Genomic DNA, 27,156 nt, shown 5'->3' with positions numbered 1-27,156 from the left:
CCGGTGGGTTTCAAGACACCGTAGAAAATGAAGTAAACGTCGGCGTAGCCCAACCGACTGTGCAAGTGTTTGCGGTGAGTTGCGGAGACCACTGTCAAAGTTAAGTCGCAGAAGGTGCGCGCTTTCCGGCGAGACCCCTGAAGACAAGGCGGCGGCGAAGGTGGACTTCCTTCGAATAAACTTTCGCCACCGCAGTATCCCCGGCGGCGTCATCCGAGCATCATCCGAACGGAGCGGCACCACCAACACGAATATCAAGTGCTTAACCCGAAGCGAAGCGGGCGGCATGAGTTGGTTACGAGGCGGAAGAGTGATTGTTGCCGCAGTGACCGGGCGTGCCGGCTCTTAATTCCCGCAGTGAGATTGCAAGCTCCCATCAGCTGCACCGGTCTGCTTCCGTATGTCGGCAGTTGCTGCAGTGTGATTATTCATGGTCGCCGGGTATTTTCTGAACAAAAATAAATATAATCACGCATCGCCCTTGGAGCACATTTGCCATCGATAGCAGCAAGGTGAGTTCACACTGGCGAGTCGCGGAGGTCGCGCGACAGGCTTAAATCGATTTATTACGCTCCCTCCCCGCTTTACATGTGCTTCGCAAACCGTAACTAATTGACCGAAATCGGTCGCCTAGAATACTAGCGCGACGATTGCAACTCGCCAGTGTGAACTTGCCTTGAAGCTGCCTTCGCCGGTTTTCGAGCCAAGCGCTCCTTCCAAATTGTTCTCGGCAGACTCGTAGCAATCACTGCCTTTAAACAGATTTTTCCGCGCACTTAAGACGTCTGCGCAGTACTTTGATTCTGCGTAATGTGTAAAAAAAGAGGACAGCCGTCGAATCAGCTGATTTTTTTTCTGGCTGCCATGTTTACGATGGCTGAGTATGTGCGTGGAGGGATAAGGCTGAATCGGTTGAATCAGGCGGCAGCTCACGCCGCCTAGCCGCCGCTACCGACGCTTTTCCAGCGTCAGCGCACCCTCGCGGCAGCAAAAGTGACTGAAGAGCAAACTTAATTGCAAAATTGAGGACGCTTCTTCTTTTGCTTCATGTCGTTGAGTTTGAAGCATAGTTTGTTAGCGAAATAAAACATTCTTCAAATTATTAACGGCGTGTTTACAGCAAAACTTTAGTATACGGTCCCTTATTGCGCAACTAAATGCTTCCTGGGTGGAACCCTACTATTAGACACCACAACCTCGCTGCTAATTGGTTGATTCCGCGGTCAACAACTCGCGGTGTCGTCATTTTGACGTCAGAGTCTCAAAATTGAGACGATTTCTCGTAATCGCGCCCCTGGTTTCTATTATGAAGAGCGAAATATTTATGTTGTGCATAGAAAGCCCTGGAAAGAATTCTCAAGGTAAGTAGGAAATGGTTCCGCGGCCATCCTCTTCATCAAGCATGTTGCAGCAACAGGATTCCCTTTGCGCTGAGGCTATACGTAGCGCGCTATCTGTGGTTAGTTGATGTCAAGCGCTCACTTGGTGCTACTGGTCGATGTCATCCAAGTGTTGCATTAAAAAGAGGGAGAAAATTAATTCCAAGCCCAAAGGCGACATGGCAGCCGAGAAAGACGTCAATATCCCTTCGAAAATTTTATTGCGAAAGCAATACTACTAGCACTTTTCTGCCGTCGGTGGAGATCGTTCCTTCGCTCACGTGACAGCGTGACGTAACAACCAGAGGAGAGCAGGGACCCCAACTCGTCTGTTCGGCCGTAGTGATTCCTTCGCTCGGCGCTGGGGCTACCACGTGATGGCCTTCTCGGCCCGCCGCGTGAGGGCGCTCGCTAGGAGAGGATACACGGGGCTCGACAGGCGCTCTCCGCTTAGTCATGTCTGAGGAGTTGTACAAGGCGTCGCTGGATCGACGTGCTGCGCGCAAACGCCGGCGCCGTGCCGAGGAGACAGATGAAGAAAGGCAAGAGTGGTTGGCTAAGCAACGCGCCTATGCCGCAGAACGGAGAGCCCGGCGGCGTTCTACAAGTTCTCTTTCTTTCAGTCGCAACAACAAGGCATCGCGCCGAACGGGTTGTGGCGTTCCTCCTTTCCTTTACGGTGTGGTTAGGCTGTCCAGCGAGAAGACAGAGAATTACTGCGCCATTTCCTTTCATCAAAAAGCCGGTAGCCACGCGTGACGTGTAGACGCGGCGCACTGCGTTCCAAGACGCTTTCAGTCGTCGCGCAGCGCCGGCCGGTAGCCACGCGTGACCTGTAGACGCGGCGCACTGCATTCCTTCAGTTGGAGGCGCTGCGCGCTTTCGCAATCTACCAGACTTAACCAAAGCTAAGCCCCCGCAAATTTTTTTCACGGGAAAAAAATGGAAAAAAATGCATGAGGAATACCAAATATGCTGCATTAGGTGGCCACTGATCATATCTTTTACGTGAGGAGGCTAACCGGCTATTCAGGTGCCATGAGTTTCGCGGCATCTTTACTATCTAGCCAAAAACTTTGCATTAAATGATGCTCACATAACGCCAGGAGTACGGAATGTTGGTTCACCTTATTAGCATTAGCCTCGACTGGGTCGAACTGAACTGAACGGGTCGGGGAGTGGGTCGATCTTTACTTAGAACCACACTTTGTCCCGAGATAGTAAAGAGAAACAAACTGGTTGTATTTTACCCCGGGACATCTGAATACTATTTAAGTTATCTGTTTCCCATGTAGGCCCAGAATCTCACACTTATCAGGATATTTTGGACATTGTGTCTCCTTCTCCTTTCAAAACGTTATATTTCAGGAATTTTTTTCATCTAAGCGACCACTTTTCTTGTCGGCCATCTACCGAAGGGTCTTCCCTTTTCCAATATATGCACACATGGCAGGGGCGACATTCAGCTATTCCATCCGCATGTCCGCCGTGGTCTACTTGCATGTTCAGCGTACTCAAATTTGGTTAAAAGTCATAGACGCAGAGTACACAGAACTTAAGCGTGGTTGGCGTTAATTGGCCCAACTTCCTGCTCAGAAGAAATGAGCGCTGCCGCAACAAGGACACTGACAAGAAAGAGACGCCACATTCGCACATTACCAACTGTTTATTACACGGAAAGGTGACATATACAAACATACAGCTCAAGCATGCGACTCATCGCATTATTGCTCTGAACCCAACACGTGGAAAAGAAGCAGCCACGTCACGAAAAGAGACAAGAAACCTTTAACCCCTGCAGATAAACTAACAGATTCGGATAAAACAAAATTAGAGGACGCCACTTCTTAGCAAAAGCAGTGTCAAACAATCGTAGCAAAACCAGTCATACATGAATAGCAAAATCAGTCAGAAATCAACAAACCAAAATTAAAGGTAAAAATACAAATGAGAATCGTAGCAAAAGCACAGTAAAAAATATGAAGAAAAAGCAGTTAGAACCCGAAAAACGACAAAAAGGAAAAGAGAAAACCATTAACAAAATTAACAACCCACCTAAACAAACAACAGAGAGCCGATAGAAATGCACGGCTGAAAATTAGCTCAGTGCATGACGTCCCAAAAAACTGCCAAGGAAGGATACTTCATTTCGACGGAGGGATACCGAAGAGTCGCTAACACAAGTCCTTCCCTTCTTTTTGATCATAAAAGCGTCAAGAATTTCACGTGCCACCTGATCGCGACTCCTACCCAGAGTCCTCATTCCGTTAACCACTGGCTCAAACTTGCAGTCTTTACAATGTATGGACAAATTCGATCTGCCTCCGTTTTCTAACGATTTCTCATGCTCCAGTGCCCTGTCGTTGATGTAGCCATCAGTCTGACCTATATAGACCCCTCCACACGTCAGTTGGATTTCGTGCACCACTCCGACGGCACAGGATAAAATGCTTGACGTGCCTCTTTTCGCACAGGGCTTTCCTCTTCTGGCCTATCCGCGAGCATAACCAGCTGAGCTTTTTGGGCGCCTTGACAGTTTTTGTAACAGTTTTCCTTCCTTGACAGTTTTTTGTAACGTCATGTACTGAGTGAATTTTCAGCCCTGCATTTCTAGCTGCTGTCTGTTGTTTGTTTAGGTGGGTTGTTAATTTTGTTATTGGTTTTTTATTTTCCTTTGTGTTTTTTTTTTCGGGTTCTGAGTGCTTTTGCTACGATTGTTTGACACTGCTTTTGCTAAGAGATGGGTTCTTCTAATTTCTTTTCATAGAATCTGTTAGTTTATCTGCAGGGGTTAAATGTTTTTTTGTCTGTTGTCCTGACGTTGCTGCTTCTTTTCCGCGTGTTGGGTTCAGAGCGATAGTGCGATGAATCTTATGCTTGAGCTTTATGTGTAAATATGCCACCTTTCCGTGTAATAAACAGTTGGTAGTGTGCACACGTGGTGTCCCTTTCTTGTTAGTGTTCCTCGTTGCGCCAGCGTTCATTTCATCATGCACCAACTCGCCCCTCAGGCCGTTATTCTTAAGTATTCTCGCTAAGAGCTTGCGCTACAAAATATTTCAAAAGGTCTCGAGCTGGATTGCTCGATTGGCAGTTTGTGTGACTACTACTACGCGTAAGACGATAGCGGGATTAATCAAAGGATGACAACAATGTTTCTCACACGTACTTTCAAGTATTAGGCAACGCTTTTCTTAAATCAGGTGCCAAAATAGCTGGTGGTTCAAAGATTATCTAACGTAGAAGTGTGCAATTCTCGGACCTTTTATGGCCTTGGAAATGTTCTGCAAGTGGCCCGATGAAAATACAGTTGGACGCGCACAAAAAAAAAAAAAAACATATGGAAATTACATATATAATTGCAACCACCAACGGTAGAACTTTATGTCTTGTGCAATCGGTGGCAGCCTGCGTGTCATGCTCTGCCGATTGATGAATCATTTTTCTGAGGACGGCATACGTCTCCCATGTCTTTTATTCAACGCCATACTCCTGCCTGAACAGGAAGTGCTGGACTGACCGGCACCGTCTGACTCCCGTGGCTAAAGAGAAATGCGGACGAATGACGAGTAAAATACTCAGCGTTTCTGCCTTTGACCGATTTTTGGATTTTCTTAGAATAGTGTCGATTTGGATACGGCCATTAGACCTTTGATTATAAATTATGGTTCTCAGCGCATGAAGGTGGTACCGAAACAGCGTATTAACTTATATATATAAAAAAAAACGGTGGCCGATTTGCGTAGCTCTGCCAAAGCCGAATTAGATGCGCCAGCGTTTCAGTTTCAGTTCAGTTCCGGTGTTCGGAACCGTTGTTCACAGATGGAAAATGTAGTGACAGCAATAATGATTTAGTGCTCATATATGCAGACTTGATTTGGTCTGCTTCACATTCATAGATATCTGGGAGTCCTCTAACCACTCCTGGCGCAGTTGTTAAGCGATATGCCGCAACTCCCCTGGAATGCCAGGGGCTGCCATAAATGCGGCTCGTGAGACTCGGTAAAGGTTGCCCACATCCCGATGGGCGCCCCGCCACGAAGCGGCCTACCGACGAACAGACGGACAGACAGAAAAACAAACACACAGAACGGCTAAGTGCGGGAAATTGCCACTATATTTGCTCGAGAACTAAAATATGGTCGCATATAGACTTTTGGAACTGCTACCTACCATTTAGTCTTGCGTTCAGTGCGTTTAAGCGTGCCTAGTACAAGTGCAAGTGATTGGGCTCTATTCTCTACGTTTTTGAATGCAATTGTGTGCTCAGTCGTCGAGACTACGTTTGAGAGAGTAGCATTATCAACACGGTAACAACGTTTTCTGTATTAGACATAAGGAGTACATACCCCGTGAAAAACAAAATAACATCACTGTCGCTTAATATAGACATATTCTTTATAAAATTCCTGAAGGCATCATATGCAGACTTGTCGACAGTTTGATTGTCTTCTTTCAGCTTCGGGACGAAGGCCGTTTCTTCTTCCTAAAAAGAAAATGCTAAAGATTAATGCTTGCACTGTAATAACTAACACGCCAAGAACACAGTGTTGCTACCCGTAACAGCGAGCCTTGGCTCGTTCCTCAGTGTCGCACCAATTATAAATTGCAGTCCATAAAACACAATTTACCTGTTATATTAAATCGTCATAAAAATATGAAAAACTGTCCGCGCAAAAAGCTACACGAGTACTTCAGTAAATTGTAATTGCCCTCTGCCTCGCATTTTGTGGATATATAACTCTGTATATGTGTATTCTTTTCTTTCCTTTGTATATATGTATGTACTTTTTATATGTGTGCACTCTGTTTTATTTTGCACTGTTTAGCATTTCTCCGTATATACTGCCTGTCGCTGCTCTGTAAACGTCACCGGGACTCAGTCAAGGCCCAGTCGGTCCTTTTATCCCGGAGAACGTTCCACTGCATGGGAGGAGAATAAAGTGAATTGATTGATTGAAATGACACAACCCCTTTCTTTGTAAATTACCACTTCAAGTGCTCCTGCAGCAATAAAACCTGAATGAAGTATTGCGGAACCACGAAATGTGTAAAACCTTGTCCCTGCATTCTTTCTATGAAAGCATCAGCAGTCGGTTCGTGCAATTCGAGTATTCCAGACCTTAGTACACCTGGGCCACTAAAACTATCATGAAATTTTAATTGAATCGTTAAAATTGCTTCGAGTGCGGCCGATATGGCGCCGCATTTACGAACTTGAATTGCACCTAAGAAGGGTTTTAGTCGCGTGGTGCATAGCCAACATAACTGGCTTCAACCGACGTCGCCAACGCAAGTGCCAAAAATCATCATGTGTCTAATGAGACGTCGCTTTCTTCATCGCGTAGTACCCTTCTACGGGCCAGTCTGCTGCTTCTTATTTTAACCTACTTCTGCCTCCGTCCTTTTAATTAATAAGCTCTTGCATACAGCTATCTTGTCATTGCGATCGCCTTCGGCTTTCTCTATAAACGCGTCAGCATGTAATGTTGCTTCTTGATATTTTGCCTTCGTCTTCCATAACAGAGGTAATATCCGCATCCGTATCAGAGTAGTACAGAAAACATACCCATAGACTTTATTTAAGAAGTACTCTGTTTCTCGAGAATGAGCTTTCATCGCTAGTATATTTGGTCCGTCTAATCGTGTCATCCAATATCCTTTATCTTGCTGAGGGTGGATGAGATTTCTGACCGACTTTCCTGTGGCTAGAAGTGCTGAGAGCCCAGAAGGGAACATTTTAATAGATTTTAACTTTGAAATGCAGGATACCTGCATTGTTGTCGAGGAAAGTAGACGCCTTGCGGTGAGCCACTAGATCGTTGGCGCTTCATCAATTTTCGAAAGATGAAATCTCTGTACATCGGTCATTTTACATCACTTATTACAGGCGTCGAATAGCAAGGTATAATACTCAGTGCCTTAATTTACATAAACTTTGGGCGTTTGTAACAAAATAAACAGGTTGAATCATTTGTAATCAGTTAAACAGATCACTTACTTTCATCCCTCTCCCTACATTGCTTTTGGCTTCCCCACATGTGAGCCACACGGCGCACTGTCTCTGAATTCTTCCCTTTAGCTTCAAATATTTGGTTGATTTCCCAGTCATGTTAATCCACTTTTTTTTCTTATCTTGCAAAAGATGGTAAAGTAAAACTCTTCGTTTTCCTGGACTTCTAGGAATATTCATTTGAGCATGTTTTCTTTAGAAACTTATCAAAGAATCAACCGCTTGATGGATTTAGCTATTTATTCTAGTACCCTTAGGATCTGAACAGCGTTAAAGAGGCAATAAGTACAAAGCAGAACGAAAAAAGCAAAAATGTGCGAAGTGAATATTTCAAAAAAATTAATAATGACACGGTCGTAAAAAATGTGTCAGTAAGAGCTGACTTGAAGGATGGCGCATCCACAATTAATGCAATAGAGGGACCAAGGTGGTTTCATTTTATGTGAGTTTTTGACAGAAATGAGATGAAGAAATTATTACTGCGGTAAATGGAAACGGGTATCTTAAACTGGTGGTCAGCGCGTGATGACACGTAAAAAGGCCGAAAAAGAGTTTTGCTTTTAAGCGGTGCACAAAAGATGAAAATTTTGTGAAAGGAGGATAAGCGCGAAATTTTCTTAGGACGAACTAATTCTCGTAGTCTCATATGCTATCTCATTAAGGACGCGGTAGCTGAACGATTACAATTGGACGTAATGAAACGAGTGGGTCGTTTTTTCTACAGATGCAATGAGGTCAGTTGAGATATGTTCAGATGGATCTCATTTTTCCGATACGCGTTGCCGACTTGGCCTTATTAGAGTTTCACACAGTATGAGTTTGAGATGTCAAGCTGCTTGAGTGAAGTTACGGCAGCATAATACTTACGTTCGCATTAATGAAGCCAATGTTCACGTTCAGTAAGAAGTTAAAGGTTATTTGAACACCAAGATATTTGTATCAGACAAATTTTTCCAGTTTGTGATTGATAATAATGTACCTGAAACAATCAGGAGGACTAGAATAACACGCGGCTCTCATCTGTTACAGTTGTTAGTATTGTAAGACGGGGGTATTTTTAAAGGAAGTGGGACAACTGGAGCAACGGCAAAAACAGACCGAGATAAGCCAGGTCGAGTACATACACACGCGGCGATGGCAATGCCGCTGAAGCGCAGGTTCTTCTGCGTCTTCCACAAGAACGTGCGTCTTCATCTTTATAATCACCCTAGGGGAGAAGAGGATCCATCTTGGCGACATACGGTGAGGTAAAATGGAGGTTTCTTACTAGGGCTTGAGGCGCTGTACAGCCGGCCAAACCTTCAGCTGGCGTGCGTGACGGCCGCTTTCTCTGTGCTCCTGTTGCTTATGAGAGAGCAAACTTGCGAAAATAATAAATATAAACACAGTCTCACTAAGGCAGTGCTTAATATTCAAATTTCCGCAAGTTTGCTTCGTCCCAAAGCGGAGGAGCACAGAAAAAGCCGGCTGTACATGAACTATATCGTGTCCACAGCGGCGGACGTCTGGAGACGGAGTGGGGTTTCCACGACGTAGTTAACAGAAGATGACTGCCAAAAGACGCGGCAAGGACCGTGATATCTGGCAAGAAATTTTGCGGATAGTCGAGGAACACTTGACGGTATCCGAGCCAAAAAAGGACGCCAGAAGAGAAGCGCGGTACGGTATAAGCGATGTCGTGGCGGGATATCTGGCGATACTGTGTGTCAGACGTGAGCGAGCGGGCAATTTGGCGATAGACTACGGCATGTCGCGCGGCTTCAGAAACAGGGCTCTTACAGAGACGTCAGGTTGGAGAAGAAGAATGGCATCTATTGTAGCAGAAGGATAAGGGCCATAAAGAAGAGGGAAAGGAAAGAAGCCGGTAGTGGACTGCGTAGCTGCATTGCATACCTAAGTCACCTAAGTAACAATGAGATCCCAGTTGGAGAGCTTAGCAGCTATCTACAGCCGGCCAAATCATTAGCTGATGTGCCTGATGGCCGCGTTTTCTGTGCTCCTGCAGCTTATGACGGAGCAAACTTGCGAAAATATCAAACCTAAGCACAGGCACGCTAAACACGTGCGCACTGTACAGATTTCCGCTAGTTTGCTTCGTCATAAAGCGCAGGGGCGCACAAAAAGGTTTGGCCGGATGTACACAGAGCATGTACCTTAGGATGCGGTTAATTCACTCGGTGAGGCCGTTGGTCTGCTCATGATAGGCGGAGGTGGTTCAGTGAATGGTGTCGCATTGAGTGAACAGTGCTTTGACAACATCGGAGAAGAATACGCGACCTCGGTCACTAAGTAATTCACAAGCTGCATCGTGACGAAGGACAAGTGCTGCAAAAAGAAGGAGGAGATGCATGTTGCTCTGGCAGCCGGAAGGGAAGAGGTTTCGGCATACCACGAGTCGAATGGTCAACTGCAAAGATAGCCCAACGGTTGCGAGCTGCAGTGTACGGAAGCTGACCATAGAAATTGATGCCGATGCGGTTGACCTGGCATGACAGAGGCTGCGACTCCCCAGTAGAAAGATGAGGGCAAGCCTTGAGGACGAAGGAGGACGAAATTGTACAGGCCGCGCCAGTAGAAGCGCAGCCGGATTAGAGTAAATATTTTGAAAACTCCCGCCTGACCAGTTTGAGCGTTAGCATGGAAATAGGACCTCATTTACGTGCACGACTGATGTAGTGAAACGAGCAACCACCTGGATCCATCAAAATTGTAGTTGCGACGATAGAGACGATAAACACGAATCTCGAAGTGGGAAGCATGGCGTCGGAAAGCACGCGACATGGAAACAGCCGTTCGGTTGGAGAGAAGGGGGAGAAGAGAAGCGATCCTCGTTGTGCGGAGGGTATGTCACTGTCTGGAAGCGATGGCAGTGACGCGTCAGAGGCGGAAAGACTGGCGATCTCGGCGAGAAGTGGCAGCGGGAGAAGGCATAAGCGTCTTGATGCTTGCGGCCGGAGCGATAGCCGATGCGGATATAATATGCGTGTAGGCGAAGGGCCCACCTGGAATGGCGGTAGGATAGGTCTTTCAAGTAGGAAAGTCAACAAAGCGAAAGGTCGTCCATCACAACGTTAAAAAGGCGTCCATAGAGGTAAGACAGAGTTTTGCTTAAGGTTCGTATGATAGCTGAACATTCTTTTTTCAATTTGAGAGTAATTGTATTCAGTGTGTGAGTGTGGCACTGGCGTAGGCAACGGCGTAGTTATCAAGCCAGTTATGAGCGGGCTCAGCATTTTACCGAGGCTCACACCACTGGCATCCGTGTGTACGTCGGTAGGAGCGGTCAGCTCGAAATGGTGCAGTATAGGCGACGCCGTTAGGAGGAGGCACGAGGTGTTGTCGGCGTCTTTTCACGCTGGAGACTACAGCGATAATTTGGAACTTTCGGACAGAAGGTGCGCTAAAGGTTTGGTTTATTGTTTTATTGGGGTTTAGCGGCTCAAAGCGACTCTGGCTATGCGGGACGCTGTAGTGAAGGGCTCCGGAAATTTCGACCAACTGGGGTTCTTTAACGTGCACTGTCATCGCACAGTACACAGGCCTCAAGAATTTCGCCTCCATCGAAGTTCGGCTACCGCGGCCGGGAGCGAACCCGTGTCTTTCGGGTCAACATCCGAGCGCCGTAACCAGTGAGCCACCGCGGCGGGGAGAAGCGCTAAATGCGCAGCAATTGAACCGATGTTGCGAACAAACGGGTGAAATTCCGAGCACAGGCCTAGGAAGCTTTGCAGGTAGGTTTCGGAAAAGCAGCCACAGCACGAAGTTTGGCTGAGTTTGGATAAACGCCTTCCTTTGAAAAAATATGTCCTGAAATGGTCAGTTGACAAGCAGCAAAGCGGCATTTTATTAAGTTGAGCTGCAGGCCGGCGTCAGAGAGGCAAATCAAGACGTGCTTCAGGCGAGTGTGGTGGGTATCAATGTCGGGAGAAAAGACGCAATGTTGCCGAGGTAGCAGAGGAACATCTTTCACTTGAATCGACGAAAAATTGTGTCCATCATCGTTTTCAAAGTCACTGGGGCCTTACAAAGGCCGAGATGCACCACGGTAAATTCATACAACCCATCGGAGGTCACAAACGCTGTTTTTGGACGATTGGTTTATTCCATAGGGGATTGCCAGAACTCGGAAGGTAATCTAGGAATGAAAACAGTTCAGTCCCCCACACACAGTGGGGATAGACGTCCTTGCGCGTAAGCCTAATAAGACGGCTACAATCCACGCAGAAACGAATTGACCCATCTCTCTTCTTCACAATTGCAACAGCCGACCCGCAATGGCTGCTTGAGAGATGAAAGACGTCTTTCTCAAGCATTTTGTAGCCTTGTTCTTCAACAGTCTAGCGCTCGCCTGCAGACACACGATAAGGGCAATTACACTGCGTTGTGTGGCCACCAGTGTCGATGTAATGGATGACAAGTGAAGTTTGGCCCAAGGAATTTTGGTGAGAATCGAAGGCAGGACAGAATTGATGAAGGAGAGTGAGAAGCTGCGTCCGTTGCGGTGTAGGAAGATCGGTGTCTATGGAGCAAAGAAATATTTTGGTAGAAGACAGATCGGGTGCTGAAGAACCTTGGCTAAGCTAGTTTCGGCGTATCGTTACTCCCGTCGCCGAAAACCAGAGACTGGGTGCGTTGGGCAGTGTCGAGAGATTCACTTAAGGGCAAAACACAGGGGGAGGAAATTGGGCTACAGACCAGAAGTACGGAGAGGTCAGCGTAGACAGTTATTTTGGCGTATGGCAGTGGAAGACGCCGTTCAGAAAAGTAGGAGCTGTTGAGGACAGTACAGTGACGTCGGTAAAAGAGTGGCAAGAGAGGTGAGCATGCACGGAAGAGCTTGAAAGAAGGCCGATGACTTCGGCGGCGAGGGCACACGAAACAGGAGCAGCCACCGGCAAAGGATTGGGCAGAGCAGAAACCCCGACTTTTGATAGAATACTGTCAACGATAGCTCATGTGAGAAAGGAAATCCCAGCCCAGAATAACAGCATAGGAGCAGGAAGGCACTACGATGAACTGTATCGTGTAGAGGGAGTCGTGAATGTCAACTCCTGCGGTACATCCAGCGGACGGCTTGATGTGCTGAGGGCTGGCGGTGAGCAGCGATAGTTTTGAAATTGGCGTCTTTACCTTCATTAATAAGCGACAAAGTTTTTCGTCTATTACACAAATCGCAGGACCTGTGTCTACAAGCGCCATTAGAAAAACGCCCTCCGTAGAAATTTCGTTATGATTACCACGTAAAATGCGAGTGCTTTGAAAGTTCGCTGGGGGCGCAGTTCTTCCTTCAGCAACCGCTGCACCGAGTTTTCCTTCTGAGTAGTGATGGGGCGACGACGCGTAGGTGAGATGGTGCGGCGTTTCTGCGAAGGTGAACGGTGTCCAGAGAATGGTGAACGGTCCGGGGAAAAGGGACGAGGTGAAGGCGGCTGAGCATGCCCGGAATACTGACTCGAGGAAGGCCTGCATGCGGAAGCTTGAGGAATTTGTGTTAAAACTGCGACACGAGTAGAGCAAAGCCAAGTCACATGACCAGGCAATTGCCGCAAGTGAAGCAACTAGGCCTGTATTCGGCGGTGAGGCAGGCATTGCTGATTCGCGGAGCCGGACGAACGCAAGGAGCCGCCGCGCAAAGGGTAGGTAGGCGGCCGAGGTCTGGCTGCGACGTCCGCCTATGTCAGCGGAGTGGTGACAGGTGGCGGTGGATGGTTGACGACGTCGGCATAGGTCAGTGAAGCATCGACAGGTGGTGGAGGATGGGCGGGCGGAAAAGCCACAGCAAAATGCTCTTCAATGGTATGTCGGAGAGCCGGAGCCAAGTATAGCGGTGGCTTTAAAGGGCTCAGTAGAAAGGAACGCTGACACGGCACTTCTTCGCGAACAAAGTTTTTTATCTGTAGCAGCAGCGAGGAGGTGCCAGCTGGACGCCTTAGCTGAGCAAAAGACTCAGCCTGTATGGTGTACTGACGAGTTAGGATCCGCTGCTTGCGCAGCTCTTGAAGGCTCTGGCTAAGAGTGATGACTTGGGTAACGGTGCGCAAGTCGCGTGCTAACACCATCTGATAGGCGCCATCAGTGCCCTTCAGGATGTGTTTCATCTTGTCAGCTTTTGAAATGTAGAGATTTACAGGTTTGCATATGTCGAGTACCTCTTTGATGTAGCTTCTAAAGCTTTCGCTGACCTTCCGCGACCGTTCGCGCAAACGTTGTTCGGAGCGCAGTTTTCTGACTGCGGCACGACGAAAGGCTTGTGATAAGTTCGTCTTGAAGCCACACAAAGTTAGGCTGTCCACTTCATGGTTCAGATACCACGAGTTAGCAGTGCCGATAGAGATAAAAGATAAAGTTATTGAGTATGGTAGCATCGTCCCATTTGTTGCAGAGGATCACACGTTCGTTAGATTTGAGCCAATATTCTACATCATGCTCACAGCTCTCGCTGATGATGGCCGGGTCCAGCTGCAGATGGAATCCAGCGGAGATAACAGCACAGCCCACTGGCACGACTTGATGTTGGAAGTCCTCAAGCATCATATGCGTTGGGAGGGAACGGCTGTGGAGTTGCACGACACTATCCGACACGTCCACCAAAATGTAAGGTGGGTATTTTAAGGGAAATGGGACCACGGAAGCAGCGGCGAAAACAGACCAGGTCGAGCACAGACAAACACGGCGCAGGCAAGGTCGGTGAAGCGCAGGTTCATCTCCGTCTTTCCCACGAACGTGCGTCTTCTTCTTTGGAGTATACATGGACGTTAATCATTTATCCCTCCAATTGGAGACACTGTTCAGATCGAATTGAAGGAGACAGGAATCGTGTGGGCTTGTTGTTTCACTATACAGAACACTAATACCTGCCATGAATTTAACAGGGGAGTTATTACAATCACGAAAATCACTGATATACGCAAAAAAATTATGAAGAACCAAAAGAAAACCTTTGGGTACGCCGGATTTGACACTTTTCTGGTTATCGAGTTATTGATGAATTTGCTCTCGCACTACCATAAGCTTGCCGTCCCGGTTAGCTCAATTGGTGGAGCGACTGTTCCGGTGAAGCGGTGGTCCCGGGTTCGAACACCGGACCAGGACGAATGTTTCTTTAACTGCGAGGTTTCTGAGAAAGCTGTATAGCTTTCCTCTTTAGCCGTATGGCTGAGCTTGGTTGGATGTCAATGAGTAATTACTTCCTTATTACAAATCTACTCCACCTTGGGGGATCCCTTCCTCCCCGCCCACAAAAAAACACTTCATCAACACTACAAAGGGGTTATCTGCAATCTTTAGATTCGTTACCTGAGAAAAACTAAGAGCGGTTAGTTAAGAAGCATTCTACCCAACCAAAGATGTTAGCATTTGCATTTATTGCGCTAATTTTAGGAAGCAGTAGTTGATGCGGAGCTTTGCTGAAAGCTTTAGAGAAATATAAAATGATACACTTAATAAATCATCCTTTGTATAAAGCAGAGGCACTGCTGTAAGGAAAAGACAAAAGGCTGGGTTTCGCAGGACGAACAATTATGGAAACCGTGCTTGAACGCACTAGAGAACGAAGTTGTTTCCGGAAAAGACAACAGGTTTCAATATATGACATGTTGGAATAGTTTGTATAGAATGTGCGTTAATGACTGAATGAAAACCGTCCTAGCTACAACGCTCATTAAAACTGTGCCTTGCTTTCTGCTGAAGGAAACTGCCATATCTCCTAAATTCGAAAACCTCTCCGTCATTACGAAACTACTTTGACCCTTGCCTTTAAGGGCAGAAAGATTTTCTGCCTAGTTTGCGATAAGCAAACTGTGCCTGTCAGCGCGTTAGAGGAGGGTTACGTTATCATTTCCTACGTAATGTGTTCGCGTTATATCTTATGAAGCGTGTCTATAAGCCGCCAGACGCTCAAAGATGAACAAGAACATTTTCGCGTGGTGAACCTACGATACAGTTATCTTATTCCCTCTTAAATAGCAATAAATACTCGGTGTTTGCCAGTGACATAAATTGTTGGTTGGTTGGTTTATGGGGTTTAACGTCCCAAAGCGACTAAGGCTATGAGAGACGCCGTAGTGGATGGCTCCGGAAATTTCGACCACCTGGGGTTCTTTAACGTGCACTGACATCGCACAGTACACGGGCCTCGAATTTCTCCTCCAAAGAAATTCAACCGCCGCGGCCGGGATCGAACCCGCGTCTTTCGGGTCAGCAGCCGAGCACCATAGCCACTGAGCCACCGCGGCGGCTTGACATAAATTGTAAAGCCAATAGACCTTTTCAATATGTTAGAAATTCTGGCGAAAACGCCCATTGGTCATTTTACACGCTTTGTCAACTTGCCGGACTGCATATGCTGTGCTTCCCAAAAGCATAATGGTACTAATTGGGAAGAAGTTTCAGACAAATGGCAAATGACTTTGCACCTATGTTTTTCGTTTCGTTTAGAAGACTGCGTTTACCTGACTGTCAGAGAGATCTCCAGCTCCACGCTACTCAAGCAGCTGTCCAACCACAATCCATACTGAAGAAGCGGTCCAACTACAATTCATTCCTAAACTTCTGGCTTTCAACACGAACTACGTACGGTCTAAACTTGATTATGCTTCGATCGTCTAGGAGCCTCACACAAAGAAGGATACTTATCGACTTGATCAGATAAAGAGAAAAGCAGTAAGGCTATCTTTGGTGAATATATACTAAACACAAAATTGCCAGCAATATTCAGCCTTTAAAAACCAGCAGGGAAATGTGTCGTTTTCTCTTTATATATCAAATTGAAAAAAAAGCTAAATATGAGCCTTCCGCCTTGTCTGAAATTTCCGAGCACAAAACTAACACGTCATCGCCGGAGTCATTCACTACAACCAGTTTTTGCGAAAACAAAATCTTTTATGCACAGTTTTCATCCACGGACCGTTTTTGATTCGAATTCTTTTCCAGAATGCAGAGCTAAATCTGCAGTCTTTGGCCAGTCACTGCAAAATTATATATTTTGCTAACAACATGCATTGTTTTCTTTCGTAATCGCACTGCTTTGTTTTGCGTACGTTGGCTACTTTGATATACTGAAAACCTTTTTTGTTCGCGTCGTCCGGCTCTTGCTCTACTGAATTTTTGCCATTACATTTCCTCTGTTTGTCTCATTTCCTACGTAAGGTGTTCGCGTTATATCTTATGAAAAGTGTCTATAAGCCGCCAGACGCTCAAAGATGAACAAGAACATTTTCGCGTGGTGAACCTACGATACAGTTATCTTATTCCCTCTTAAATAGCAATAAATACTCGGTGTTTCCCAGTGACATAAATTTTAAAGCCAATAGACCTTTTCAATATGTTAGAAATTTTGGCGAAAACGCCCATTGGTCATTTTACACGCTTTGTCCACTTGCCGGACTGCATATGCTGTGCTTCGCAAAAGCATAATGGCACTTATTGGGAAGAAGTTTCAGACAAATGGCAAATGACTTTGCACCTATGTTTTTCGTTTAGGTAAAACTATTTTATTAGGACGTGAACAAGGAAACGTCGTGTCATAAAGTGCTACCGCTTCGGTGACAATTTATTTCCGGTAAGTTTGGGGGGTCTAGTGCGGGGGGCCTTGCGCCATAAATAAATAAAGTTAACTTCTCGTCATTTACAAGGAGGATTGTCCTTCGCGCAACTGTTCCAGCACAATCTTACAAATGATGGAAGCTTGCGCTGAGAGAAGTCACCGTTGGCGGAGGAAATTTTTTACAAGCGAGGATTGAAGAGGATTATTTGTTGGCATGTTATATGAATAAAAAATTATGGATTAGTTTCTGTAGCATAAAGTGAGAGATGGTTCCAGGGGCTTTCTGGTATAGAACTGATAAGGCGTGTTTTAAAAAACTAGTTTCCGCTACTTGTAATGCTCGTGACTTTGCAGGCCGTAGACCGACTTAATATACTAAAAAGTATGTCTTCATCAATTTCCGGTCCATTCCTGGTATCAACAAAATTTCGCTGGTATAGTGTACATATGCCTGTGCTCTTCAGAAGAGCAGCGGTAGAGGAGATCAGTATTTCTTACCGAAAAACTTGATTTTAATAAATTGATTTCGCAAGCAGGTGAGCTCCGCAACCACCTTCGTCATGCACTCTAGCAACTGTGGTACTCTGGCCCACCGCCGTGTCTGCGCGTTGTGAACGCGAGCCTAGCGGTGGTGTTTCCGTGGCCGCATGACTTGTGGGTGCTCGTATTCAATTTTTATAAGGAAGAGGTGTTCATCTAACTGCGTCCATATGCTGCGACAGGCATACTGAGCAGCGGGCAGCTACTCATCACGCGACCTGGAAAAAAAGAATGGCCCACAGAAAGAGCGCGTAGAAGCTGGTCACAGAGGCGCTGGTGCTCTGGAAAGCACATTCAGCTTGATTTCTTCTGAAACAGCGCAACGGCACAAGGCCAGAGGCCGAGAAGGGACGATACACAGCGCTGACTAACAACAGAAATTTATTCAGGAAGCTATGCTTATAAAGGCGCCAGCGACACTGAAAAACAGAAGCACACAAAAAACAAACAAAGAAACGTGACAGATATCCCTCCGACCAGGCACGTTTCAGAAAACACAAGGTTAACACGTGTGCAAAAATTCATGTTCTTTCTGCAAGATAGCGACAGAAGGGGTGCTTACACACCTCTGACGCAACTTCATCATCTCACACGCTTCGATAACTTCTCTAGTCAGCTGATCTTTGTGTTTAGCAACAATCCTGCTTTTGTCATATAAAGGTTGGCAAGAACAATCCCGGGAGTGAACACTGATGTGGCGAACAGCATTCTTCACTTTGTTTTTGTGCTCCCTCAGCCTATCGCTCAAACAACAACGAGTTTGTCCAACATAGGAACCACCACAACTCAAAGGGATCGAATACACCAGATTTTCTACACACGTCACAAATTTAACAGATGCTTCGGCAAGTTGATAACTCATTTTCACCGGAACAGCGCGCACTAAGTCACGACACACACGAGCGCTGACTTTCAACTGGTGTTTATTGTTTGGAATGAAGCATATATGCAGTTCCAACAACACAAGGAAAATAAACCATCCATTCATAGATTCATAGTGAATTCATGCATGTCGCACTGAACAAGGACGATAACAACATTATCATTTTCCCGTCGCTAAAAATGCCAATTCTTTAGAGCCGATCGATAAAGAGGGGCTGCTGACGCACGCGTCTTTAGACCAGGCGATGTGCGCTGCTTCGATTATTTCGCGTGTTAATTGGTCACTGTGTTTACTTAAAATTTGTGTGCGAGTGAAGTCAGGGTGGCAAGTTTTGCTTTCACAGTCTCTGCAATGGATTCCGAGATGCCCTTTTACTGTGTTAAGCACGTTATTATTGTGCTTCTTCAGTCGTTCATTGAGGCATCTCCCCGTCTGACCCACATACAGCTTGCCGCATGACAAGGGAATGGCATACACTACACCTTCACATGGCACGAATCGATTTTCATGCTTCATGTCGCATTCTCTGGGAACGAATTCAGTGTTAAGCATTTTGCACATCTTCCCAAGCTTATCCGGAGCCGAAAACATAACCTTAACACGCGCTCTATTCGCTATCTTTTTTAGTCTGTGGGAGAATTGATGAATGTAAGGCACAACAGTAGTTTTTTCTTTTTCCTTCCACGTCACTGAATCTGCCTACTCCCCTTTTCCATTTTTGCTCAAGCTACTGAGAATAGATTCGGACACTGATAATAGTAGCTGCTTGGGATAACCAGCCTTAACGAGCCGATCAGTTTGGAGAAGGAAACTGTCTTGCATGGAGTGCATGCAAGATTTGTTAAGCGCGTTGTGATAGCAAGACTTCGCCACGGCACGTTTTACCAGCTTAGAACGAGATGACGTAAAAGAGAGCAATGGCTTTCTGCTTCGTGGCTGGTAAGACCAACACATGTGATGGTGCATTAATCTCAGTTTGAGGTCGAAAAATTATTTGACATAGTTTTCTGGCACTTCAGTAGTTAGTATGAGGGGATGAAGGCACTCAACAAAGTTAGCTTTGATCTGGGTAAAGACTGCGTCAAATTCTTCCACATTAGAGTCTATAAGAACAAGAAAATCATCAACATAGCGAAAACATCGTACAACCTTTGACCCTTTCAATTTTTCTTGAAGCCGTCTACCCTTATGTGCTAACAACAAGTCACTAAGCACGGTTGCTGTGCATTACCTGATGCAAACTCCTCGTTTTTGCTGTTAAAACTCACTTTCCCAAAAAATGAAAGTAGAAGTTAAATACATTTGAAGTAGTTCTAAAAAGCCCTCGGCGGATATGCCGTTCTTGTTTTGGAATTCAATTACTCCTTGCTGGTCAATACATTCTTCTAAGCACGCGAAAAGTTCGTCATGTGGTAGTGAATAATATAGGTCCTTGACATCAAAAGAGCAGGCCATCAGTCCCTTGTTCTTGTTAGTTTCTAAAACCTGGATTACATCCTTCGAATTTTTTACCTCGAAAGGATTGTCCAACGTGAGCGAATTTAAGATCTTCTTTAGAAAAACGGCTACAGTTTTCTGCCATGTGCCTCTCTCAGATACGATCACACGAAACGGACACTCTGGTTTGTGGGTTTTTGCGCTAAAAAAACACTTGTAAACTAAGGCCTTCACGTTTATCGGCTCTTTTCGTTAACAGTTCAAGGTTAGAGGGGAGATGCCTGAATGAACGCCTTAAGGAGCACAATAATAACGTGCATAACACAGTAAAAGGGCATCTCGGGATCCATTGTAGAGACTGTGAAAACAAAACTTGCCACCCTGACTTCGCTCGCACACAAATTTTAAGTAAACACAGTGACCAATTAACACGCGAAATAATCGAAGCAGCGCACATCGCCTGGTCTAAAGACGTATGCGTCAGTAGTCCCTCTTTATCGATCGGCTCTAAAGAATTGGCATTTTTAGCGAAGGGAAAATGATAACGTTGTTATCGTCCTTGTTCAGTGCGACATGCATGAATTGACTATGAATGTGTGAGTGGATGGTTTGTTTTGTCAGCGCTCGTGTGTGTCGTGTCTCCCTTCATGTCCGTGTCTTAGTGCGCGCTGTTCCGGTGAAAACAAATTTAACCTCATGCTTTTTTGTGCAGACGGGTTCCGCTTCGGTTGACTTTTTGGGGCCATTTACACACACGCACAAACTTCTCAATTTCACAGGAGCAGAAAACACAACATCTACTCCGGCTCTCTTACCTATTCTTTTCAAATTATGCGAGGCAACGTGAATGTAGGGTACAACCGACGCATTTTTTCTTCTGGTAATGTGGTCGACTGCGGCACAAAGTTTCAACCTTTTCAACATCCCCTCCGCTACTGCTGATAAAACGTTGAGGGGGTATCCTGCAATGAGGAGCCTCGGAGCCTGGTAATAAAAACTATTGTCAGTCCTGTGGGTGCAAGATTTCTTCATGGCGTTACTGAAGCAAGACGCTACAATTCCCCTTTTTACGAGCTTGGAATGAGAAGAACTGTACGGAAACAACGGTTTTTTGCTCCTAGTTTCAAAAGACCAGCATATATGTGCAACAGGGAAGTACAGGGTCAGGTCAAGAAATTTTATGGAGTCATCAAGAGGTACTTCATGTGTCACTTCAAGAGGCGCAAGAACTTCAGAAAAAACTGAAAGAATGGCAATAACTTCTCCATCAAAATTCACCGACTAAGATTTAATCAGAACCAGGTAGTCATCTACAAAACGGAAAACTCTTGCAGCATTTCAGCTAATGAGACGATTTTCAAGCGTCCTGTCAAGCATGGCAAAATAGAAATCGCCCAACAATGGGGCAATGCGCGCTCCTATGCATATCCCTTTGTTTTGAATGAAAACACGGCTATCCCATTCAGCGAAAGTGGACTCAAGGGATGTTTGTAAGAGGGCCAAGAAGTTTAGTACGGAGATGCAGGAAGCATTCTGAAAAGCAACTGCTCCGTACCTGTCAATTACTTCATTAATGCACTTTAGCAGCTCATCATGTGGGATAGAATAATAAAAGTCTTTGACAACAATTGAGAAGGCACGTAACCGTTTGTCCTGGTTATGCTTCAAAAAGTCAATTAAATCATCCGATTTTTTCACCTTTCAGTTTTGTCTGAAGTTCTTGCGCCTCTTGAAGTGACACATGAAATACCTGTTGATGACTCCATAAAATTTCTTGACCTGAACCTGTACTTCACTGTTGCACATATGTGCTGGTCTTTTGAACCTAGGAGCAAAAAACCGTTGCTTCCGTACAGTTCCTCTCATTCGAAGCTCATAAAAATGGGCATTGTAGCGTCTTGCTTCAGTAACGCCATGAAGAAATCTTGCACCCACAGGACTGCCAATAGTTTTTAGTACCAGGTTCAGAGGCTTGTCACTGCAGGATACCCCCTCAACGTTTTTGCAGCAGTATTAAAGGGATGTTGAAAAGGTTGAAACTTGGTGCCGCAGTCGACCACAGTACCAGAAGAAAAAATGTGTCTGTTATACCCTACATTCATGTTGCATCGCATAATTTAAGAATAATAGGTAAGAGAGCCGGAGTAGATGTCGTGTTTTCTGCTCCTGTGAAATTGAGAAGTTTGTGCGCGCGTGTAAATGGCCCCAAAAAGTCAATTGAAGCGGAACCCGTCTGCACAAAAATCATGAGGTTAAATTTGTGAAGTGTGTAGAAAATCTGGTGTATTCGATCCCTTTTAGTTGTGGTGGTTCCTATGTTGGACAAACTGGTCGTTGTTTGAACGATAGACTGAGGGAGCACAAAAACGATGTCAAGAATGCTGCCCGCCACATCGATGTTCACTCCCGGGATTGTGCTTGTCAACCTTTATATGACAAAAGCAGGATTGTCTATAAACACAAAGATCAGCTGACTAGAGATATTATCGAAGCGTATGAGATGATTAAGTTGGGTCAGAGGTGTGTAAGCACCCCTTCTGTCGCTATCTTACAGAATGTAGAAAACCAGCGAAAAGGACGCATTCACAAGGAGAAGTACACAGGACAGCGCTGGAAACACAACTGAAAATTCACTGAAAATTGAATTTTCAGTTGTGTTTCCAGCATTGTCCTGTGTACTTCTCCTCCTTGTGAATGCGTCCTTTTCGCTGGTTTTCTATATACCATGCACCAACTGGCCCACCAAGCTACGCTTCTTCAATATCTTGCAGAAAGAACATGAATTTTTGCACACGTGTTAACCTTGTGTTTTCAAAAACGTGTCTGGTCGGAGGGATATCTGTTACGTCTCTTTGTTTGTTTTTTGTGTGCTTCTGTTTTTGAGTGTCGCTGGCGCCTTTATAAGCATGGCTTCCAGAATAAACTTCTGTTGTTAGTCAGCGCTGTGTATCGTCCCTTCTCGGCCTCTGGCCTTGTGCCGTTGCGCTGTTTCACAATAAATCATGTCTGGCCAACGTGCGCATCAGTTATTATTGTACATTCAGCTTGCTGTAGCCACCTGGAACATATTTCAAGCAAACGGCTTGATTGAGAAGTGGAGTGTCGCCGCTAGGATCTCCGCCGTCGCGATAGAGCTGCACCCTCCGCAGCGCTACCGTTCGCCGAGCGTGGCTAGCAGCTCTATCTACTGGGGCCCTGACATAAGGTCCGATCATGTATTCTAGTCTTCGCTCATTGTTTCCAGTTTTAAAATGAATATTTTAACCACCACCACCATAGTTATGCCTGTGATTCATTTTTCTGAATGAAATTAGTGAAGTTAAGGAAATCGGGCTCCAGCACAGGTGGCATCACAGACGAAACCTAATATGGCGGCTTGGCTGCTTGTGGAGAGCGCACTTCAGCACTGTTTTTTTGTGAAATGGGCGTATTGAATTTTTTTTTTGTGCGCCTTAAACACGCCTGTATCGCATGCTGCACTGAATTAAGACGAACGGCACTGAATGGTTATAGCATGAGAAATAGTTCTTACCGTGAGAAGAACCACGCCAGTTATTGCTAACTGCAAGTCCAGGACGTTTTTATCGAAACGCTTCAGAATGAAGTTCACCTTTAGAAAAAGAAAGAACCCTTATAACAACAGCTGTTTGGAATGAGTTGAAAGCTGGCAAGGCAAACGACGCATTAAATTATCCATGCCACTTGCAGTACAGACATTTATCTGCTGTGTCTAAATTTTAGGTTTGAAATTTGCATAATCACGTACTTATTACTCGCACACTTCAACACGGTTACCTTTTCTGATCTATGAAACCATAAATGCATTTAATTTACTAGTGAGAGCACAGAAGGTGATGCGGCCATTTAAAAGAAATTATGCACTAATAGACATTTATTTCAAAAATACATATCAAATCTTTACACATAGGTAGGACTGGTTTCAGGCTGACTTCAAATTCACGAGTTTACAGTTGAGTTGAGGAAATCTTTCCGCAATCGTCGATTTGGTAAAAATGCCTCCTGTACTATTCTCCGCACTTCTTGGCGTTCTACACTATCAGGACGTTCTAAATTGATGTCCTAGCATCTACCATTTGATACATTTCCTGATATCTAGTAGCCATGCCCTGAACACAGGGATGCGTTTCGGCCTGAGCAGCCGTCGTTCGACGACAACGCCCTGGATTCTACGGCAATCCTCTCGAAAGCACGTACGTTGACATGCTAATTTAGAAATAGCATTTTAATTTTTGAGTTTGGGCGACTGTCCTGAACTGTTATATCCGATGTGATCGTTCCATCATGACTTCAACGTATTCAATGCGATTCTTCAATGCGCAACTCAATAGCCACGGTTTGTATGTTCTGTGGTGTTGTCATAATCTTATGAAGGCCTGTTGCAATCCACCGCTATTGATCCAGCGCTCCTCAGCTAGCGATACCAAAAGCCCGGCAAGATGTAGATTAAATTAGGGGTGTTTTCTGAATACCTTCAATATCGGCATGACTGTCGTAGGTGCACATGTACAGTATTTGTCGAAAGTATACAGCCTTTGCAGCGCGGCTCCTCTTGCATACTTAGGGGCCATAATCTCACGAAGGCGGGAGGAACTTAAGTTCCCATCCCTCCCAAGCTTAGGACTGTCAAAGGCACTTAAGAGCCCCTATACGCGAGTTGGAAGCAAACCCCTTGGGCTGTGTATTGTTGACAGGACACTATGGCCACCTGAGGCAGAGGTGACGCTCTTGATTTCTTGCTCACCACGGTTTTATCAGTGTGTACGGCCCACATTTCGGAAGAAAGATTCTATATCGACCGGCGTAGCTGAAGCTCTTGTTTTATTGTAAGCGACACATAGTGTAATATTGGAGTTTATTTAGCTTTGCGTTTTTGGTCCCACTGCTGTTGGTGACGCGTATACAGAGGCCTGGTTAATGTTTTTAGTTGGCTCCCGGCCGAAAACACGCGAGCTATGGGGCGCGGGAGTCCACTACTCAGGCTGTTATAGCCCCTTTGAAAAATGGAGCATCACAGCCGAAATGTGTGTTGGAATTTAACGGACAACAAAAAGTGCGCCTTGAATACGATTGATGCGGCCATCAAGACTTTACCGCGTATCTCGGATTCGTTGAAAGCCCATTCCTGGGCCGCGATAAGCTAATAGCTGCTGCTTGTACTCATTTGGGAGTGTAGCACGGCTGCCCCTCTCAACTCTACGCCATGCTGCACTCGCAATGCACAGTGTGTCATGTGCTCACATAGGGGTAGGTTTTTAAACATTAGAAAGGGCAGCAGTCTCACAAGAACGAGCGGTGTTCAGTGCACCTGCTAATAATTCAGTCCACCTGTTTTTTGGCGCTAAAAGTGTGCACCACTCTACACAAGGAAGATGGAAGCGCATTGCTCTAAAAAGGTTTCACAGAAAAATAATGATTCAACAATATTTTAAAAGTGTACTAAAGAGGGATCGGTAATCGTCTTTTTATTGCGTGAACTCCATCTACAGTCTCCGAGCATTGTTAGAAACTTTCAATTATTATCCTGTGTGGCCGATTTCTCTATCAAATCGAAATAAACCTCCCGGCTCTAACTTTTTTTTTTAACTCACCTTCAAAAAGACGAGGAGTCCGGCAACGCGTGGAGTTCCTTTCATCCAGTCGAGTGGCGGCTTCGCTTTCGCTTTTGTTTTATATTTAGGTTTCCGGGGATAAATAATTTCAGTTACAGGTTACATAGCTGCAAATTAGGACCGTGGACATAAAAATACGCGTGGACTCTTGTCTTTTGCCGATCGCTACGTATCACTCTGCCGATGGCAAAGCGGCAAGCCGCCACGCGGCTGGCTGAAAGTTCTTTATTGTTGCGAAGTGCGACACATACCACTCCACCTTGAATCCCCTGGCTCTTCAGCTAATACTCCCAGCCAGTCAGCACGATGCTTGTGATAAGTTTATCACAGAAAGCGTGACACTGAATGATATTAGAGTTATTATTCTTTAAAAGAATACTATACTTAACTGTAGAAGTCGTTACATGAAATTTTGAGCAGTAAAAGGCGGCAGCTTATAGGCGACAAATTGTCAGGGCTAAATGCAATTTTTCACAAACGGGGATACCAAGATATACATAAGTGTAAGAAGGAAAACAAATTGCGCAGCGTCTTGCTAAAAAGATTGTGGTGTAATATGCCGTAAATGTCGACGTCAATCGTAGTCATCAAACGAAATACTTTGCCGTTTTCAACAGAAGTAGAGTGAAGTGTAATTAGTGCACATGCCACACATATCTAAAATTGTAACGCAGGAGGTAGTGCCGAATTTCAGTGGAGATGTGGTTGGGGTCGCCTGTAAAAGGAACGGAAATATTACGGTAGGAATGCAGCCTGAAAGTGTCCAGAGAAGTTCCTTCTGGTTAATTTTCCCTGAGCTTTCATTCCATCGACAGGAGTGGGCACCAGAAAGGAACAAAAAAAAATTGAGCAAATATTTTTTTTCTCCTTAGAGTTAAATGTTCAAATGGTCTCGGTTATACTCTTCATATTAACCGAATCGCGTCATTTTTACAACAGATTCAAATCCTTGTTAGACTGCTAGTGTAAAACACGCGGAAGAAACTCACCAGAGCAAAAAACACTCGCAGGTACTCAACCAGATAAAAGATGTGACGTAGCTTGCCTTTCCTAAATCTGTCTTGGTAGTCCTTGAACACCACCACTTTGGTGTTAACTGTGATCGTGGCGGCGCCTGTAATGATGATGTTTGCAAGAAAAATTGGTATACTGTTTAAAAAGTTTTAGTTGGTTTGTGCAGCTAAACCGATAATTGACTCTAGAAAGCAGCCCGTTCTTGCCCTGAAATGTATCCTAAAAGGCCTTTTGTAGACTGTTGTTATTAAATTTTCAAATATGCAGCAGGTTACGAAAACGCATCATGCAAACTATCCATAGCGCCGCGCGCTAGAAACTTTTCATTAAGAACTGTCAGCGCTGCTGTTCATGAACATTCTCGGCAATGGTTATAAGCAGAAATTGCAAGACGAATGCAAGCACAATGTTTCACAAGTTCTTCGAAGATGGTTTTTCATTGCGCATTAGGCAAGCGCTTGAAAGGAATGTTACAAATGTTGTGAATCAGGAGTGAATCACTAAAGGCCGCTATCTCTCAGTATATGCACAAATAGACTGCTTTTTATTTCTTTTGCGTAGAATAATTGCTAAAAGTGTATTAGGACGCGGACTATACAGTTGTACAATTTATTTTCAGGCTTCTCAGAAAAATAACAAAAAGCAGAATTTCAAGAAATCGACCGTAGCGTCACCTACTAAACAAAGGCTGATTACGATTTTTAAACCAGATGGTT

The 27,156-nt window shown here is 45.2% G+C and overlaps 1 protein-coding gene across 1 annotated transcript in view; it reads right to left on the bottom strand.

Annotated features, from left to right (window-relative positions):
- The window catches only part of LOC149327426 (venom metalloproteinase antarease-like TpachMP_B), a 99,975-nt gene that overhangs the window by 50,103 nt on the left and 22,716 nt on the right, over positions 1 to 27,156 (bottom strand). Inside the window, exons 4-6 of the mRNA XM_089564877.1 lie at positions 26,416 to 26,540; positions 23,329 to 23,406; positions 5,729 to 5,865 (exon numbers count right to left, since the gene is read on the bottom strand). Coding sequence (XP_089421003.1) covers positions 5,729 to 5,865; positions 23,329 to 23,406; positions 26,416 to 26,540 — 340 coding nt within the window. The remainder of the gene's footprint in view (positions 1 to 5,728; positions 5,866 to 23,328; positions 23,407 to 26,415; positions 26,541 to 27,156) is intronic.

Source organism: Amblyomma mixtum, chromosome 10 (assembly GCF_055824585.1).
Source record: "Amblyomma mixtum isolate Tamu chromosome 10, ASM5582458v1, whole genome shotgun sequence".
Classification (NCBI taxonomy): Eukaryota; Metazoa; Arthropoda; class Arachnida; order Ixodida; family Ixodidae; genus Amblyomma; species Amblyomma mixtum.
Note: the sequence above shows the minus strand (reverse complement) of the source record. Positions and strands in the feature narration are given on the sequence as shown.